The sequence below is a fragment of the Suillus subalutaceus genome (assembly GCF_016647625.1).
Source record: "Suillus subalutaceus strain FC151 chromosome Unknown DFJ58scaffold_67, whole genome shotgun sequence".
Classification (NCBI taxonomy): Eukaryota; Fungi; Basidiomycota; class Agaricomycetes; order Boletales; family Suillaceae; genus Suillus; species Suillus subalutaceus.
Genome location: NW_024540316.1, coordinates 42,548 through 62,394, shown reverse-complemented (window position 1 = coordinate 62,394; position 19,847 = coordinate 42,548). Strand labels below are relative to the sequence as shown.

At 45.0% G+C, this 19,847-nt stretch overlaps 6 protein-coding genes across 6 annotated transcripts; 2 read left to right on the top strand and 4 right to left on the bottom strand.

Annotated features, from left to right (window-relative positions):
* Nucleotides 1–350: 350 nt before the first annotated feature.
* Nucleotides 351–1,229, top strand: DFJ58DRAFT_842249 (uncharacterized protein; the record flags this gene model as incomplete). Its single annotated transcript, XM_041392806.1, has 5 exons — nucleotides 351–366; nucleotides 420–714; nucleotides 752–874; nucleotides 906–939; nucleotides 1,032–1,229. The coding sequence occupies 5 exons, from the start codon at nucleotides 351–353 to the stop codon at nucleotides 1,227–1,229; spliced, it is 666 nt and encodes a 221-aa protein (XP_041242913.1).
* A 2,115-nt stretch (nucleotides 1,230–3,344) lies between these two features.
* Nucleotides 3,345–4,167, top strand: DFJ58DRAFT_729033 (uncharacterized protein; the record flags this gene model as incomplete). The annotated part of the gene is made up of 4 exons (XM_041385686.1): nucleotides 3,345–3,373; nucleotides 3,423–3,727; nucleotides 3,774–3,850; nucleotides 3,898–4,167. 4 exons carry the CDS (start codon nucleotides 3,345–3,347, stop codon nucleotides 4,165–4,167), a joined length of 681 nt encoding a protein of 226 aa, XP_041242912.1.
* A 1,932-nt stretch (nucleotides 4,168–6,099) lies between these two features.
* DFJ58DRAFT_729032 (uncharacterized protein) lies at nucleotides 6,100–6,456 on the bottom strand (the record flags this gene model as incomplete). Its single annotated transcript, XM_041385685.1, has 1 exon — nucleotides 6,100–6,456. One exon carries the CDS (start codon nucleotides 6,454–6,456, stop codon nucleotides 6,100–6,102), a length of 357 nt encoding a protein of 118 aa, XP_041242911.1.
* A 5,025-nt stretch (nucleotides 6,457–11,481) lies between these two features.
* DFJ58DRAFT_729031 (uncharacterized protein) lies at nucleotides 11,482–13,409 on the bottom strand (the record flags this gene model as incomplete). The annotated part of the gene is made up of 4 exons (XM_041385684.1): nucleotides 11,482–12,146; nucleotides 12,248–12,464; nucleotides 12,648–13,282; nucleotides 13,337–13,409. 4 exons carry the CDS (start codon nucleotides 13,407–13,409, stop codon nucleotides 11,482–11,484), a joined length of 1,590 nt encoding a protein of 529 aa, XP_041242910.1.
* A 3,107-nt stretch (nucleotides 13,410–16,516) lies between these two features.
* On the bottom strand, nucleotides 16,517–16,832 carry DFJ58DRAFT_614576 (uncharacterized protein; the record flags this gene model as incomplete). The annotated part of the gene is made up of 2 exons (XM_041380946.1): nucleotides 16,517–16,674; nucleotides 16,742–16,832. Coding segments are annotated over 2 exons (249 nt in total), but the record flags the coding sequence as incomplete, so codon positions are not given.
* Nucleotides 16,833–17,701: 869 nt separating this feature from the next.
* DFJ58DRAFT_729029 (uncharacterized protein) lies at nucleotides 17,702–18,891 on the bottom strand (the record flags this gene model as incomplete). The annotated part of the gene is made up of 7 exons (XM_041385683.1): nucleotides 17,702–17,762; nucleotides 17,812–17,881; nucleotides 17,935–18,090; nucleotides 18,151–18,352; nucleotides 18,406–18,590; nucleotides 18,626–18,665; nucleotides 18,697–18,891. The coding sequence occupies 7 exons, from the start codon at nucleotides 18,889–18,891 to the stop codon at nucleotides 17,702–17,704; spliced, it is 909 nt and encodes a 302-aa protein (XP_041242908.1).
* Between the last annotated feature and the right edge of the window lie 956 nt (nucleotides 18,892–19,847).

Sequence of the window (19,847 nt, the reverse complement as noted above, 5' to 3'; positions counted from 1 at the left end):
GCACTGGGTAGGCACATAATTAGTATGTAGAGTGTTCTTCAACTTAGACGTGTTCACACACTGAGGCTGCAGGCACGGCAGTGTTCTGTGTTATCGCCAGACTGCGACAATTATTTCCCCCATCTATACCATTGCCGGAGTTGTCCTATAATTTGCATAAACATATCACTTCTGGCGAATCTGGCCTATGATGAAGTAGCATCATTATTGCTTTTTTTTAGTTGGATTATTGTGGTGGATGGAAACAGAACCAGCACGTGACTTATTTGGACATGACATCAAAAAACCAAGACAGACTGGTCCAGCAAGGGTGAACATTACGCCCATTGCTCAATCTGATTCTTACCATCATGTCTTTCTTAGCTGGTAAGCTTTCACACCACACTCTCAGTTTTGATGATGCATTATCAAGTTCGCAGCTTCTGAAGACACTATGGCTTTTGAGTTGTGGCCTAAGGCTATGAAGAACGAGGTTAGGAGGTTGCAAGGAGATGAAGGCTATGTTGCATGGCAATTATTTCCATGTTCATTGCAAGCCATGGCGAAATGGGCAGATGTATATCAAGATCCCAAGCAAAAAGATAAGTCAAGGGACCACATCCTAATCTACAAAGATGTAGAAGACGCGCAACCGGGAACCATCTATCCTGTGGCCATCTGTCTTCAAGGAATGTTAGGCAGATTTTGTATCGAGAGGTTCGGATATTGGTCTGGGTGAGTACTTGATGTAAAGTTATATAATGACATGTAGCTCAGGTATTGCAGGGATGAATCAGAAGTTACATGCGCTGTCCAATACATGCATATTTCATGTGGAGGACACCAACAAGCTTGGGAAGCTACCATCCATTCCCTTAATCTTGCCTGTGAATATGTCAGTTGATGTTTGCATGTACCAATGCAAGGAATCGTGAGCAGGAAAGAATTGTACTTGCAAAGGTGGGCATTCATTAAGGTTAGTGTGCGCTACGTACATTGGCTAGATGGAATTGACAAGATAGTGACAGAGAGATCAACCCCAACAATTGAAGGAACCTGCGCTCATGGCCGCACAAGATCCAGGAGGCAAATACATCTGTGTGCAGGAATTGTGGAATGTTGTCCATCCTTTGACTGTAGCTGACTTAACAGGCAAAGGCAAAGTCCTGCCCATGGATGCTATTCATTTGACAGAAGGTGATTTCGTAGATGTCGGGGCTGAATTGGATTTCGTAATGAGTCGAGATTGACACAAGGGCACAATACTAAAGTGCTTTCTGACTTGCACACACGTTGTGTGATTAATTCCGGAACATTATGTGCAACAGTTAGCTGAGGTGAGCATCCGGATAAATTAAAGGACATTTTTACACTGACTATTCATATCAGGCTGATAAGCCACCCAACCAAAAACACACCACTACGCCGCCTTCGCAAGAAAGAGTAATCAAGAAAAGGCATACTATGTTGATCTTCGACAAAGAATAAGGGGCTTCAAATGACTAATCATGTTGCAGGTACTTTGCCGTTGTTTATTTACGAGTCAGAAGCTATTTAATACAAATTTCATGCAATCTGATTAACCAACGACATCATCATGGTCAAATCTAAAAACAATGTTGTCGAAGATAGAGAATCGGCAACGCACACATGGCCTAATAAAAAGATTAAGATGACTGACACAGGTGAGTATATCTTTCATAAGAAGATGCTTTGCTCCACTCACACCACTTGGAAAGGGGTGTCTAGTGGAGGCAGGGAGAGAGCTGACGAAAGAGATGATAGTGCAGGAGATTTGCAAATTGCTGAGTGAGCCTACCTTGCAATAAAGAGATGGAGAGGACATTGACTGACTTGAAGGCAGGATTGCACCAACAGGCCGACTCATGACAACCAAGATGATGCAAAAGAGGGATGTGCCGAAGCCAGCACATCTACCCAAGAGACGTTGTCCTGCATGATTTTGGAATCATGCATGGACATGACTACTAGGTATCCCCCTAAAAGACAAAGTCTGTTAGCTTAGTCCTCAGACTAGTCAACCCATACCTTGGTATCAAACCCTGGTCCAATAGTTTCAGTTTTCCCTCAGTGATTCATGAATCCACCATGTTTTGAAGAAAAGTCATATGTGAGATGGGAATCACATAATGACCTAGTTGATATGAGAAGCAAAATGAAGGTTAAGGTATTGCCTTTCATTTGGCTTATTCACTTTGGCTAGAGAAACCCATAGAGAAAAGTTCAAAGCCTAACAAAAACCTATCTAAAAAGCCCGTGTATTGTGTACTATTATTTGTTCCATTATTTCTGAGTTGTTTTCTCTAGTGTTTCTTTACTTTACTTTTCTATTAGGATGCTCTGACTAATCAGATGCTTCATAAAATTGTACCTACAGGGTATGATGTCATAATGATGTCATGTTCCATGGAATTTGCTAGAACATTCCAATGACTCATAATGACTCATAGTGACTCATAGTGACTCAGAATGATGTCATTATCCCACCATGAATATTCTGGAATGTTCTTTTGCACCTGCTAGAACATTCTGCTCCAGTTTTTGGAATATTCTTCTCACATTCTGAAGTCATTACATCACCTTTTACTTACATAATATTCCCACACAAAATGTATATAAGGAGAGCCCATTCTCCCCCCCAAAAAATAGATCTCCCACTTGTTGCATTCAAGAATCTCCCACTTGAGCAAATTGAACTCTCACCTAAGAAGCTTCAGTCTGAACAAATTGCTGCTTACAAAGCCCATTTCCTTTGTAAGAACTGTCCAGACAAGTGCAGGGAAAGTGTTTCCCATGAGATTACGTAAGTTTCTCGCGATAGAAACCCAGTTTTGTGAGACCAGTGTTCTCACCACGTAGTGTTTACTGACCAACACGAGCTTTGGTCACCGTTGTTATTTGTGAGACCAGTGTTCTCACCAGGTATTTGTATACTGACCAACACGAGCTTTGGTCATTGTTGTTATTTGTGAGACCAGCATTCTCACCAGGTATTTGTATATTGACCAACACGAGCTTTGGTCAACGTAGTCACATTTGAGACCAGCTTCTCAACAGTTAATCGTATATTCAGGAAACCAATTCAAGTGTCTAGACGGTATATCCTAGACAATCCCATAGTTTCAATCAGAGATAATAAAGCTCCGGCTAAGTTAATCTGACTGATTGGTTTAGCGAGCCTCCCAAGAACTCACACGTTATCTACCACGAAAGAAGAAAAGTCGTAGACCGTGTTAATCAAGGACTGGCAAGAAGTCTTATCCAGTGTAATTGTGGTGTCATTACATTCTTACACGTATTTATATATCCCCAACCTGACTAAACTGCTCATAGATGGAGATGCCATGAGCGATTATCCAGATTCATTGAAAATGTAAGTATATACATTCAATAGATGGCAATGGTCGTTGACACTTGCATAGACATCTCTATAAGTTATCAAACTACATTAACCAGAGGGCTAACATATACGCATTGGGAAAACTATTGCCGACCACCACCTGGGGACAATACAAACTGGTAAACGACCGCAGCAAAATCCTATGCGACCCAGCCACTGGAGAACCACTCACCATATGGGTAGTAGGCCATATCACATGCAAGTGGTTCACCAGGCAAGGAGTGCCTGAGAATCAAGCATCCATCACAATGCTTCCACTTTCCCAGAACCTGGCACAACAGAGTGCGCAATTACTGGCGAAATTATCTAATCCTGTATTGCATGAGTGTTTGCTTTCGGTCACATACTTCTTATTATGCTCAAACTACCATAGCCGTGAACCAACAATCCACCCACAGCATCAGAGCCATCAAATGGCAAAATGCAAAGAGCAACAATGAGCAGACAGAGGTAACACATGCTCAATGTCATTTATTCATGCTAACACATTAGTCCAGGCAATTCTCTTCGATGCAGTCTACAATGCTAGGGAGGAAGGATCACTTAAGACATACGATGAACGCCCGCTGTGGAACCTGGCAGATCTGAAGGCTGATGATCTCATCCTCCTGGAGATGAGGTTGACGCGATACTCCAAGAAAGGAGAAGATGGCAAGTGGCAATCGCGAGTGCAGTATGAGATGCTGGCAATTTCACTTCTTAATATTGGACCAGCGCCTGAAGAAGAAACTCAAGCAATGAGCAAGATTGACAGGTTGGCTATTTGACTAAGACTACATAAATGACGACTTGTGTATCACATGACCTCACCACCGGTGTATGTAATATAAAAAAGGATATGTCAGAATCTTGTGTGTATTGCTTAGGACGTTCAATATACTGCTAAATACACAATCATCCATGGACGGGCTAGACAACAAGAGTCCACCAATGACACAAATACTCATAGAGGCCATCAGATCCCTCAATAATGGACAGACTCTTACGAATCAGCAAGTATGTGAGCAGCTCAAACAAGAACATGTGGGATGGTATGTCAGCTCCAAGGTGAGCATCTTGTCAGAGTGACCGTCAAATCATACTGAGCTTCTTAAAGAGAGTTAAGAAGTTATGGTCAGAAAAAACCCAACATGAAGCGCTAGTGCCATGCATTGGGGTCATAGTTCCGTGTGATATACCCCTATCTTTCGATGTCAAAGAGGGGTTAATATCATTGAAGAACTGGCTCCAACCAATTAACCAAGAACGCCCACAGTCAGATGTAGATGCTTTATGAGTGATTGAGGCAATACTACCAAGGGGAAAACTGATGATACCCTTGATAGTATTGTTTCCACAACAAATATCGATCACCTCTTGGTACTATCATATCTATCATGCACACAGAGCAGATGATGACCAACCATATCATCCTATCATGCTAGAGATCTTTGGCAAAAGAATTGTCCACAGGGAGACATATTCGTGGTTAAGAATGGAGAAAATTTCGATGCATGGTCACCAGAGTGTGATGTAGATGTAGAAGAGCTTGCAAGAACACTGTGGTGGTATATGAAGAGCGGGACTGACCCAATCAAAGAAGCTAGCAAAAGACGATTGTTAAGATACATAGAACAATTGTAATTACACCACGGTAGACATTGAAGCAAAGCATCATTGAGGACTCCACAATAACATAGAGAGGCTGCACCAGACAGAAATTTAAATAAGGCATCAACAACATAAGAAGACAACGGACCTTAACAAAAGAGCATCCATGAGAGCCTTCTCCTCAAACGATATAGACTGTAGCACTCATTGGTTATGGCCTACATGCTTGACAACGGGAATATTACCATGCCAAGGAATACATCCATTGACAGAAGAAGATAGGGCATGATTCACAGGCAACGAAGGAATCGGATCGAGGAAAATGACGCTATATGCATCACGAAAAATGCTATAACAAGAACCCGGAAAACCACCAACAAATACAGAACACGGATGCGAACCACGGTAGGTCAAATACTGACCACTGGCAATCCACATATGCACATGGACGACGCCATCCACATCTTCAGGGACATATGTCAAAATCACCTCATCACACGTTGTCACTGGTATCGTCTTTCCGTCTCGGACATGTGTCCATTTGATACTTAAAGTCTTCTTGCACAAAGCCCTACCTCAGCGTTGTCTATTCACGTCCGCTGAGGTATGCATGTCTTACTACTTGTACTTACTCTTGTTGCTGACATGTAGCCTTAGACATTGTCTAGGTAGATCTAATTTAGCGTTGTCTATTCACATCCGCTGAGACATTGTCTAGCTTCATCACGAGGGAAACTTTATCTGTGTGGGCAATGGTACATTATTTTGATATTTTGATATCCACTAACCTCAGTGGCCATGCCAAGCATTCAGACCCCAAGTCGCATGGACGAGAGCCCACACATTCAATGGAAGTTTGAACACATGTCAGAGAAGCAAGAAATTATTCACGACAAGTGAATACACATCCTGCCATTCAACAACTCCATTGAACGTCTCAGTGGTCACATTTTTAATGTCTACTTCAACCCTACTTCCTTGAAGCTGTGTAACATACCAGGATCCCATCATCGTGTATGTCCCAATCTTTACCTTTTGCAGCAGGTCTTGATGCCCATGTTTCCAACTTGTCTACAGGTGCATATCGGATTGCAGCCTTGATGCGCTGCTCAGTGGTAAGTCCTGCATAGTCTTGGTGTGCCATTGAACTTTGGCGCAGCGTCAGTTCCTCTAAGAGGCATCTTGAATGGTGCGGAAGACATGATGGCGGGTTGGACAGGTTGAGCAGGTTGTATGACTGGAGGAAGGGCGGTAGTAAACGGTGCTGTCGAGGAAGACACGGTATGAATAGTGGGGTCGGGTATGGACAGTGGGAGAGTGCTTAGTTGCTTTTGCGGAGATGGGATAGAGCTAGGTATGAAGGAGGCGGGTACGAAAAGGTTCTGCCTTTTGGGTGACTTGTCATGAGACGGAGTAGAGGGGGTAAGTGATGATGCGGTGGAGGGAGTGTCTACAGTCACGAACATAACTCGAGGGAGCGGAAGGTAATGTGATGTTAATTGTCCTCGACTTCTTTGTTGGTGGAATCTATCACTGAGTAAAAAAAATCTTCTTATGAAATGTCGCTAAGGTCGCGAGGTTTTCGGGTTTCGGTAGGTCTAGGCGGTGTGCCTTCCAGCTTCAAATGGCCCCCTCATGGTGGGCTCCAGTTGTGAAAGAGAAATAGCGACTAAGCAGTTAGAAACTAGCACTACTTATCCAAATAGGCGCGAGTGTAGTATTCGACCCAAGAGGACTGCTATTGAAGCAACTCCCTTCTAATATGCAAGGGTAGCGATAGTGCAAAGGACTAATAACCTATAGCGACCTAAGATCTAAAACTGATGAGTAGCGCTATAGCAATCAGTGACTAGCGACAAGTGAGTTCCGACAGAGAAACGTGTGTTAAGTGAGAGGCACTATGCAAGTTGTTTTATGTGATAGCGCTACGCGATGTCCGACTAGCGACAGCGAGAAGAAATCAAAGGGAGCGAAAGCGAGGAGTAAGGTAAGACAGTGCAAGTGAAATGCCCGATAGCGACTAGATTATAGCTTGACTACCGATAGCGATCCCGACATTGTGAAAGTCGAACTTATGAGGAAAACTTTAGCGACGCGCACTTAAAGCAAGTCAAGCGACACGCGATCAGAGAGATTGGCAAGAGCGGAATCGATTGCACCAAAACTAGGATATAGCGACTAAAGTGACTCCGACACCAGCAAAGGTCCAGGGAAGGGAAGTACTGTACTGTATGTGCGACAGGTCATTTTATCATACTGCGTAAAAGTTTGGGAGTGCGTAGGCAAATAGTAGCGACACTGGCGAGGGCACGATGTAGCGACAGGTAATAGGACATGCAGTGCTGCGGAACATGAGGAAACATGTTAAGACCTGCGACTGATGAGTAGCGACATTTAAGGACTAATAATGCACCAGCGGAGGTAGGTGGACATAGGCAGGACATGGGAGGACGGAATACCTAGGCGTCGGACTGGGTAGCGCGCTATGGGAGAAAAGTGGTTCCAAAGCGGATAGCTTGGGAGCTGAATAGCGCTGGTGACTAGCGCCTTACTCTTTTCCTCTAGGCAAGGCAAAATATGCCTATGACACTCATACGCGCCTAGCGCTGGTATGATTGTCACACCGGTCTAGGCACACTGACTTAAGCCAGGACTATCTTCACTTCCTTTTTGGAATGTGATCCTCGACAGACAGCGACTTGTCTTGCGGCTCAAGGTAGTTGCGGTAATGAGGCAGGCACTCTTTTCCTGCATTGTCTACAAGTCTCAAGTGACAGTATGTCAAGCCCTGGATGACAAGGGTCATGAGGGCAGATGTTGTATCTAGTCCTGATTGTAAGTCAGCACATGCAGCAGGGTGTAGTATGTCATATCCAGTATGTATCACTGCACTCAAGTAACACTTTCACTTCATTGACCACCTCTCTAACATATGTGTGCATTGCTTGTTTTTGTTTCTTTGTAGTATTTTTGTTCCAACCTCTTATCATGATCATATCCATGACAACCCTCCTATGCACAGACTCAATTACTTTAATCTCTTCTGGTAAGCCGCCACCAGTGATAACCTTGTGCATAGATAATTGTAATAAGACTGCATGATCATGTTAGACTTTGGGGCGACAGCCTGGTAATTTTAAGTTCAATACAGGATCGAGCTTGAGTGCTGAGACATCACTGAGATTATACTAGTGTTCGGTGATCTCAACCAAAAGGAATAACTGTCCAAAACTTACCATGCTGTTGGATGTGGCCGCATGATTGGAGATTAGAGAGGTGTACAGTGCAGCGATCACTAGCATGTCTTGTTCAGTGAGGTCATAATCATTTTTCATGTATTGAATAACTTATTAGTCACACAACATGCAACCTATGCCCAACCTTGGCCATAGATTCACTCAAGCTGGCACTAAACAGAAGGAAATATCAAGTCAGCATGCTTGCTTGCAAAGGAACAAAAGTACATACATCACACACTATGGACATATGAAACAACAGCACAGAACACCATAGACCAAATTATTCGTCCGACTCCGAACAGCTTCCATCAGATTCAGAAGCAAGAATGCATAAGGATTCATTGTCGGAGGAATGACTGGCGTGCCAATATTTACAGTCACCATCACGAGGGTCAAATTCATGCCCCCTATTCCCTATAGCCTCGACCCCCCCGGTCGCAAAGTACATTTTGGATTGATCCGATTTGAAGATCAACATCCCTCAAGTCTGCTTGTGTCAACTCCATTTGATCTTCATGAATAGCCTTCATGAGGTCAAGTTTGTGAGTGCAAAGGCACCAATATCTGAGGTGAGTAGCAAGAGCTCAGCGAGTAATATGGGAAAGCTCAAGCATACACTCATTGAGATAATTTACGGTATCAGAACCTGGAGCGCAGGGGTGACTCCACTTTAAAATATGGGTATTGGACCTCTTATCATCTAGATTATGATGTACGGTTATTTTCAATAATCTTGCTCTCTTCGAGGGTAAGCCAGCATCCTTGTCACCTTGATATAAGGTGCACTGGTGATGAGAGCACTTCAACTTGTGCCGACCAGAATGACCAGAATCAATACTTTGCATTGTCACTCTGGAATTACCCTTATCAATGTCAAGAGTATTGGTATTGGTCTTGGTGTCCAAGATAAAGCCCTTCATGGAGGAGCTACCAGCTTGAGGTGCCACTGACTTGGATGTGGGTGGGGTGGATGCTGGACTACTCTTGGATTGACTAGAGTGCTGAAAATGTGAATGGACATCAAGGCAAGTAAGTTGAATAGACTGACCAAGGCTGGTTGATCTCTGTAAAACAATTGCTACTCATCTATGCCAAAGAGCTACTCCTCAATTCTGGCGATGATGGATATAACCAATGGATCTATATCGGATCTGAGATCTGGATGTCTGGATTGGTACCTCAATATATGGTATATGACAGTCTCTATTGATACTGAGAAGTAATGCCTCAGGTCAAGAGGTGTGGGATCGAGTAGTTCAAGACACAAACCTGTCATAACTTGGGTACCCCCTATGCCTACTGTGACAGCATGATGACAGCGTGACCGATCATGTAATTTAGCTATATTAGGTAGTTATTCATCGCAAAATGACAAGTTAAAACGGATCAATTCAACTATTGCAAAGCAAAACAACCAGCTGCAGTAATATAATGGATGAACACAAGTATGTAGGCGACTGGAATAGGTTCGTAAAGTAAGGAATCAAGCACTGGGTATAGAAACTGCAGTTCCAACGGTCGTTCGGGCCTTGTTTGATGGACGGGATGGACCAGCTTGTGCTCCAGTGTGTTTGGATCCACGAGAAACTAACAGAGGCACATTCTCCTTGCTGATTTCACCCAGAGGAATGTAGGAGGGTTGTCAATGAGTCTTTGGGATGCGCGAAGTGGTCTGCTCCAGGTCGGTGAGCCTCATCTCCTTCCAAACACTTGCGGGCAGCGGTACACCATTCTCTCTCTGTCCTGGGACCGCGTATTCCTCGTGCTCCCGGAAGACATGCTCATGCATGTTGTAGTGCCACACGGCACTGACCAGGACACTGTAAGTCTTCCTTGTGTTCCTGCCAGGAACTGGAGGGAGAGTAGGATGGCAGAGCTCACACTTCAGCGGGACGTTGCGGCATGGCTGATTCTTCGAGCTGACATTGGCAGACGCGTTATCGGAATGAGTGCTGGTACGCACATTTGGTGTCCCAGGTTGTTGCAGCTTTTGCAGGCACAGTGTCATATACCATATTCCCGGGTACAGATCCAAAGATCCGGATCTCAGATCCGATCCAGATCCGATGGACATATCCGTCGTCCGGTCCACAGATCTGATCTAATCCTTATTTCATGTCCTGTTCATATAACTCTAACTATCATTCATCTCCTTTCGGCATCCCTGTACACCGGTATACCGGTTATCCTTTACTTCCGTTATGCTTACTGATCCACTACACTTACTGATCCGCTTTAGCTTATACTTCATTCCCAGTTATGATACGTTATCCGTCCAACTTACCAATATGCTGTACACATACTTTGCTTATACTTCGTACATAGCCTCGCACCTTTGCTTATTGATCATTCCATTAGTTATCCGTAGTATATAAACCCTTGTACATGCGCTGTAGTAGATCAGTTCGAATATCATCTTAGATTGCACTCATTCTGCCTGGACTCTAAAGTCCCTCCGTTATCCGTCCAGACTTGAGTACGATACTCTTGTCTACTCCGAGACTTAGGATTGATTCCTATAGTCTACATATCCGTCTCTGTCTTCGGACAGTCCTCGCCCGTTAGTTTCTAGTTCGGATCCGATCCGGATTAGCCATTACTATATATGTTCGATATCTGGAAGCCATAACGGATCCGTTACGAGACTTATCCATCTCAATATACGCGATACTCTAAGACTCTGAAATAAGGGGCAAGACTCGGGAAAGGGGCACAGTGCACGAGCTGAGGCCGAAGCCCTTTGGATCCGATACTACTTGAGTATGGTCTTAACACACAGTGATAATAATGGCACACTCTGGTCATCTGGAACACCCACAAAAGCTGCACGGAAACATGTCGCTGACCTTGTACATAGTCATAAGAGTAATGTCAGAATGTAATAAAAAATGTACCAGTTCTTTCAATGTGACCTCCTCTGGCGAGTTGCTCAGTGCACGAAGGATATGTTGACCGATATGATTGCGCATGTTGACAACCCTTGACTCGCACAGGAGACACACGGAGATTCGATCCCCTTCGGACACTCCAAGCAAATTACTAGCTTCCATAGAAATGACAGCGGGAGTACCTGTAAGTGAAAATGTACCATTAGGAAGAAATTGGCAAGACAAACACAAAACACTTACCATCTGAATGTCTGTAAGGAAATTTGGTCTCGTCCGAAGGAGTCACAACTGTGATTGACTTAAGGGGGAGATTTATCTCCACTGCTTTCACCCATAGCAGGTCACAAGCTGCTTGCAGAGCGTCTCATGATATCTGCCATGTGCTCTGGCCCCCATTCACTTGCAAGAACTCATCCACATTGATGTCGTCACGTAGTCTAATGAAGGTAGGCTCGGGATTGACAGGCTCAACGAGAGAACCTGGGACGGTCACAACAATGACACGTTCTGTGGACTGCGAGGAACCTTGAATCACTGAACGTGCTGTAATATATCTACTGTCCCATAAGAATACCTGGGAGATGTCAGGTAAAGGGCGAGTAGAAATGATGCTGAGGAGTTGACCAGTGATTTTCACCGTGGTTCTTGAAGCTTTCATCACACCTATGTTGATTGATGAGCGAGAAATACCGCTGAGAGTTGCTGTAGTCGAATGAAGTATGCCAATAGAAAGAGTCTGAGTGGAACGAAGGATGGTAAGAAAGATATCTCCGACGAGGAATAAGTTCTGGTTAGTGATACGCCCTGCTGACATGTCGATTCGTTTGTTGACTTTCGTATAGCCTGCACGGATGTGCTCAAGTAGATTGAGCGATTTTGAAATGAAGTCCTTATTAACCACTAGACGGCAGACCGTCTGTTTGTGAATCCAGCGTCCACTATACAGCAGATAGTTGTCGGGACAGATACCTGGGCCTTGTGGTAAGGGAGGGGACAACGGATCTATAGTGTGAGGCTGGTTGGACTGAGCTGGGGGGGATCAGTAGGCGAGTCATCAATTAGGGCCTCTTGAAATGTCAACATAATTTCTTCATTGTCATTCTCTCCCTGCAACTCTCTAGGACAAGTACCCTCAACACCATCCTCACTCAACACCGTTTCTAGTAGGCACTGTGAGGTAGGAGACGTTGTGATGGGAGGGGGAGGTCTGGGCACTTGGCTTGGGTTGTCGAGCTCGTCATCTGTACCACTGATGCCGAGATACTTGTTTTGTCCAAACGGACATAGCATGTCGATGCTGGAGGTAGCAGTGAAGAGTTCCACATAGGAGTAATGAGCCAGATTAAGCTGTGAAGTGGTAAGTATCAAAAGTGCATTGTTGCAACCTTTGCACCACAATAATGGGAGGTCACATTGACCAGAGACGGTATCACCTTTCCAGACCTCTCAGTTGATGTGGTCAACCCCCTCGTGATGAGTTAGTTTCAATCATCGGTGACCCGGATCAAGCTCGGGATGACGCTTAAATACCCCATCAATATCTTTTGCAGCGGCAAGGCGGTCGAGAGCCTGGGCATAGGAACAAGCTGAATTGTGCCCACCGATCATGTGTGTGCATCCAAACAATATCTCCAGGGGATCATCTCTGACGTCGCCAAGAAAGAAAGGAGCACGTGGGTCAAGGCATTGTTGCTTAGCGAGGCAGAAGAAGGCGTTCTTGACCATGGTTTGCATGTCATAGTATAGCTGATATGACATGAAGGAGTGATGGTGAGCATGGAAAAATGCGAAAGCAAGGTGTGCATAGCGGCTGAGATGTTCAAACTGCTGTGATAATGAGAGATCGATGTCGATGAAGGGAATTAGGATGGATTGAAGTAGTGCACTAAGGAGAGAAATGGAAGTGAGGTCGGCACAAGTATCGACATTGATAGAAAATGAATCACTGATGAGAGTATGCTGAGATTTGGAGAACTCAATTACTGCGAGCATAAGTTCGACTGCATGAGGAACATCTTGAGGGTCGTCTGGATGGAGGAGCTTCGTTACTGCCTGCTCGTCACATGCAGGCAACCACGAAAGATATCGTGCAAGCATCATTGAATTTATGATGTGGCCATTGTTAAGAACGATGCCTGCAGGTGACCGGATGAGCATGCATATACCTATATTAATATAAAGATCAGCCGATATTGATTCAAGAAGAAAAAACAACTCACGTTTGAAGATATGCTTGAAATCAAAGTCGAGTGTCATTTCACCTGTGCCAGTGAATAAGTTGAGTCCAGGCATGTTGATCAGCGTGCCATAGAGAGTTGATTCTGGAGGAAGAAGGTTCTTGTTAAGACCGTACTCAAGTAGTATCGGATCCACAGGGCTTCGGCCTCAGCTCGTGCGCTGTGCCCCTTTCCTGAGTCTTGCCCCTTATTTCAGAGTACTAGAGTATCGCGTGTATTGAGACGGATAAGTCTCGTAACGGATCCATTATGGCTTCCGGATATCGAACGTATATAGTAACGGCTAATCCGGATCGGACCCGAACTAGAAACTAACGGGTGAGGACTGTCCGAAGACAGAGGCGGATATGTAGACTATAGGAATCAATCCTAAGTCTCGGAGTAGACAAGAGTATCGTACTCAAGTCCGGACGGATAAATGGATGGACTTAGGGTCCAGACAGAATGAGTGCAATCTAAGATGATATTTGAACTGATCTACTACAGCGCATGCACAAGGGTTTATATACTACGGATAACTAATGGAATGATCAATAAGCAACGGTGCGAGGCTATGTACGAAGTATAAGCAAAGTATGTGTACAGTGTACTGGTAAGTTGGACGGATAACGTATCATAACCGGGAATGAAGTCTAAGCTAAAGCGGATCAGTAAGTGTAGTGGATCAGTAAGCATAACGGAAGTAAAGGATAACCGGTATACCGGTGTACAGGGATGCCGAAAGGAGATGAATGATAGTTAGAGTTATATGAACAGGACATGAAATAAGGATTAGATCAGATCTGTGGACCGGACGACGGATATGTCCATCGGATCTGAGATCCGGATCTTCGGATCTTTACCCGGGAATATGGTATATGACACATGCCACATAATGTCCCAATCATCCATGTTACTGAAAATGACATAATGTTAGTCAATTGTTGACGAAATCCGGCCAAAATGAACTCAAATGTGTTGATGGTGAGGCTCAACCATTGTACTGGCTTTTTGAGATGTCGAGTTTTGCTTTTTTGCAGCAGCCGCTGCGCACTTTTTGCTTCCTCGATGATTTGTTAATGATTTGAACTGGCTGGGTGTGCATAGAGGTAGGCCTGTGTGGACACTGGTCTGGGACCAGTCTCCACACTCAGGACAAAGAATTTTCCATCAGTCTCTGAACTGATCCGATACTTGTAGCCAATTGGCCTTTGCATGCAGGGATTTGGGTGTATTGAGTTTGAATAGTGCCTCAATATCGATGTTGTTATTGTTATCCAAGACTGAGGCTGGGACTGAAGATGTATTTGATGATTGGCTGTCGGTTGAGGATTGTCGACTCAGAGAGCGAGAATTAAGTGAGGTATAGTCAAGTATACTACAAGATGAACTATGCAAATGATTGTCCGTGTGTGATGGTACTTGAAAGTCTATAGTTGGTGTCTGCGAATGTCCCGATGATGTATTAGAATAATGTGAATGACGACTTGATCCAAAATGCGTCGTTTGATAGGAATCATCCTCGAAGTCTGTGATGTATGCAGCATTGTCGTCGTTATTACTAGAAGCAAACCATGAGTCGTAACGTGTCATAGAATACATAATAAATGAGGTTTAAGGAGAGAGAGATGCGAGTCGTTGATGAGATGCATCAAATTAATATTGACATGGCATATTATTAGTCACGTGTTCTCGAAAATCACATCCAAGATCTGACATTTAGTAGGTACTGTCTCTATATGCTCGTGTTTCATTAGAATAACTATCTAAATCTATTCTACAGTAGTAAAAACACCCCCTTTACAGTACTTGCCAAACGATTTTACGATGATTTGAGACCGCTGGCGAGGAACTCAAAATGTGTGGCTCGTAACTTCATGTGGCTATGTATTAAGGTTTTTTGCTTATCTAAAGTTGAGCTCTGTGTTTGGGATTTTGCGAATGCACACCACTTGCCTCAGGTGAACAAGTTGTAGTAGTTTACTGATGTATTGCATACCTACTACTGATTTTTCTGGAATAAACTTGCAGTGTTTCAGAAGAATGTAACAATGAGACTTTTGTACACGCAGCTGGACTTCATCCCTCCCTCGCAAGCTCGGGGGGTCCCTGAAGTCCAGCTGGTGTACAAAAGTCTCATTGTTAGCGCTAGATCAATGTATTAACCTTAACCCTAATAACCCTAATAAAGGGTTTATTTCAAAACAATTGGGATGCTGTATAGAGGAAGTCTAGGACGGCCACATTGACATATACATATTTGTATATTAGGATATGTATATGGCTATGGCTCCATACACAGCAGGAGTCGAGGACTCCCACATTGACATGTGTATATTTGTATATCTGGATTGCTTGATACACAGCGGGCGTCTAGGACGGCCACATTGACATATATATATGTATATCTGGATTGCTTCATACACAGCGGGAGTCGAAGATTACCACATCGACATATGTATATTGCTCCATACACGGCGGGCGTCCTGGACGGCCACGGCGAGATACATATAATATATACGCATGTCAATGTGGGAGTCCTGGACTCCCGCTGTGCATGAACAGAATACAAATTTACATCTGTCGATGTGGCCGTCGAGGACGCCCGCCGTGTATGGAGCAATATACATATGTCGATGTGGTAATCTTCGACTCCCGCTGTGTATGAAGCAATCCAGATATACATATATATATGTCAATGTGGCCGTCCTAGACGCCCGCTGTGTATCAAGCAATATCATGTATATGTGAATATGTATATTGCTCCATACGCAGCGGGCGTCTAGGACGGCCACATCGACAGATGTAAATTTGTATTCTGTTCATGCACAGCGGGCGTCCAGGACGGCCACGGCGAGATACATATAATATATATCTATATGTGTATGGACTCATACACAGCGGGCGTCCTGGACGGCCACATCGACATACGAAAATCTGTATTGTGTTCATGCACAGCGGGCGTCCTGGACGCCCACTGTGTATGGAGCAATAGCAATAGCAATAGCAATAGCAATAGCAATAGCAATGTACATATTGGTATATCTTGATATATATCTTGCTCCATACACAGCGGGAGTCCAGGACGGCCACATCAAAATGAAATAATCAGTGCTGAGATAGGCCAAAAGTCCAACCCTAGTCGAACCCTTGGAAGAGAATAAAAGGCCCATAACCAGCGATCTAGATGTACTCCGACGTGCGGATTAACTGAACACCCTGAAGGGTACCGTTGAGGATGACACGAGTGCCGTGGCCAGGCTTAGTGCGCCATACAACCTCCTCCTGCTCAGTATCGCCGATAGTGGAGTGGAGGGTGAAAGGCGCTCGCAAGCAGAAATCTGAAAAATAAGAACGAATATTGACATTATGAGCGGTATACCCGTGCGGTGTTTGCGAAGGACGCACCGTCGATGTGGTTCACCATTGAGGTGCGGCACGTGGAATTCTGGTTCTCGGTGGCAGAGTTACAGATGTTGTAACCAACCTGAGGGCTACGATAGCGACAGTGTTGTAGTCGACTTGGTAGGGCTTGGAAAAGTGACTCCTGAGTCCTGTGTGAACATGGTATGCAACGAAAGAGGAATTGAAACTCACGATTCCTGACGGGTAAGCATAGGTCTTGTCGACAAGGGGGTTGGGTCAGGTGGGTCAAGGGCAAATTTTGGCGTGCAGCGATGGCCAAAAGTACGGAAAGAGTGGAATGAGACATGTCTCAATATTGGTGGCAGTGAGAGAAGAAGGGAGAAAAAGAACGCTCTGGTTATTGGTGAAGCAGAAATAAATGGGAGAACCGCTGAACACGATCACGTGCTGCACGTCAGCGCTGGTACTTCCTAAGAGCAAGTACCTGAATATCCAGCGGATAGCAAAGAACGAACCTCCTTCTTTCGGAACTCATCAATTTTTTCCTGGAGTTGGCGCTTGAGTGAATCGAGGTCGTCTTTCGAGCTCTCCTGAGTAGTCTGCGCGGCTTCAACCTTCTCCTTGAGATCTTCCAGATACTGCGCGACATCAGCCAGCTGATCCTTCAGCTCCTCGAGCTCTTTCTCAACTTCCTCCAGCGCCGCACGGTTGGTCTCAAGGGCGGACGTATACTTCACAATGTTCTTCTCTGCAGTGGCCTTCATGACCTCAGCCTTTGCGACCTCTTCGTTAGCTAGCTGGTGCAGCAAGCGAATACCGTCAACGGTGGACTTCTGCTTCAGCAGTTTGGAGCCACCGATTTCGAGGATCTTCTTTTCGAGAACTTGAATCGCGGGCCTCGATAACGCCAGTCTTGGTTCGCAGTTCGTTTGTTGACGATGCGATCTCGGCATCTAGAGTGAGTGTTGATTCGAGCGAGATCCGGGACGCAGTCTTCTCGTCTCAGCTGAGTGTCTCCAGAGCTTGACGCTCAGAAACGGCAAGGACGCTAGCAGATGCTTTTCTGTTTGTGGCGTTAACACTGCAAAGATACGCTGACGTGCAGGACTCACAGTGAGCGATATTCGGCTAGACTGTTGTCGCTGAGGGAAGTATTATGTTGAGATGCACGTCTGTGGGCCTCTGCATACAAAAAGTAGAAGCCAAAGAAGACGATGAGTCTACAGATGGCTTACCTGCTGCTTTGTCTGCTGCGTGCCTAACATTGGCAAGGTCCCGCGTGAGTGGGCAGAGCTTAGCCTGCTGACGTTCAGCATCACCTGTTCCTGCATCTTCTGGGAATTTTGCAGCTCTCGGGATGAATGCTTGATCTGGGCATCCACCTCCACTAGCTCAAGTTCTTGTTACCCGTTAGAGTTGGCTAGGCGTTATATCAGGTGGTGTAGCCTTACCTTTGTTGAGCTCCGCCATATGATCGTTTGGGTCTTCCATACTTCTGCCTCGTGCAACGGCAGGATGTCGTACGACGACATGAATACATCCACGCTCTACTCCATCCGTGAACACTTTGGACAGTTCGGTTAACGGCTTCAACTCCACGCCTTCGTCTCCGATCGCGTTGAGTAAGTGTGGGTCGTTCAAATTGATCTTGACCTTCCAAAATATCAGACTATCAACATGCAATTGTAGGCATCAGCTCACTCAACCTTCCATAGCTTGAGATTATCAGCAGCAACATGGTCAAAATGTGGCTTCTTCGCGTCCTTGATAGCCTTTTGGAGGGCGCTGACACTCTCTGTTGGTGCAATCTTGATCTCAAATGCATGGCTAGGATCATCGCCCAGGACAATGCAGTTGAGTTTGAGTTTGAGGCGGAGCGGTCCAGAAGGCACTAAGAAAGGGCGTCAGTATCGAAAGACAACTCACCGGCAGGTGGGCCTTGGATAACAATATGTAGGTGTTCATCCTCAGGTAGTATTTCAGAGAAAATTCGCCACAGGTGATAGTGATTCCTTTGTGTCAAGTGTAAGACTGCTAAGATTGTGTTCGATCGTCTCGTCGACAGGCAGGTCGACCTTCCAAAATATCACGTTAGCCTTTCGGAGGGCGCTGACGCTCTCTGTCAGCGCAATCTCGATCTCAAATATATGGCGAGGATCATCGCCCAAGACAAAGCAGTTGAGTTTGTACATCTGACGTTGAGATTCCGAACAAGAGTACTTAATAGTACTAGTGTCGAGCGGTGAGCGCTGGTGAGTAACAAAGCCAAGCAGCCACACCACGTGACCAGGTACAGCTCTGGCAAGGGGTCAACCGGTCACTGTCAAATGGTCCACCGAAGAAGCACTGACACATCGGAGGTTTGGACATTTTACCTCTTGCAAGATTTCAATTAAAAGAAAATCTGGGAGCATTCTAGACCTAGCCTGGAACGCTCTGGAGCGCTCTAGATTGCATTTTAAATGTCATTTCACTATAGTAGCAAAATGTGGTAAAATGTCGAAACCCCCGCTGTTATCTGACAGGTCAGTCCTCACTCACGTGACCGTGACGGACTTCACTGGCTCTCAAATATTGAAGTGTTCATCGTCGCGACAACACGAATGCACTCGTTCGCTGGGTTACTGGTATTGCTCTCTGAGCCCGTTTTATGAGACACCTCGATGGTCATCTGGGCTCGCTTCACCAAGGCTTCAGACAATTTAACAATTAAATGCAGTGAAAACAACCCCGACGTCATTTCATTTAAATTCTCCCCTGCAGATTACTGAATTGACTGGTGGAGAATTCGACTGTGCCGTTATGATGATGGCGAAGATCTATACCAAGGAAGGAGACTGGGCTCGTGCCAAGAAGTTACTTACAACATAATACAATAGGTAAGTTGCTGCCAATCAAGCTGCAAACGATATACTAAGTGACGTCCAGGAGGCGTGCCCAGCTATGGACCGTTTGCTCAGAAGTTGCAACGCGGGCCCTACGGTAGCCAGTCATAGTTCTGAGCTCAGGCAGATGAGAGCAGACTGTAACTTAGCCAGTGGTGACGTGCAAGGAGGTGCGCTATAACTGATGTGAGTTTCTGTTATTCATACGCATACGCATACTTACAAGAACTCACACTCGACTGTTGTATTTACCCCGCTGAGCG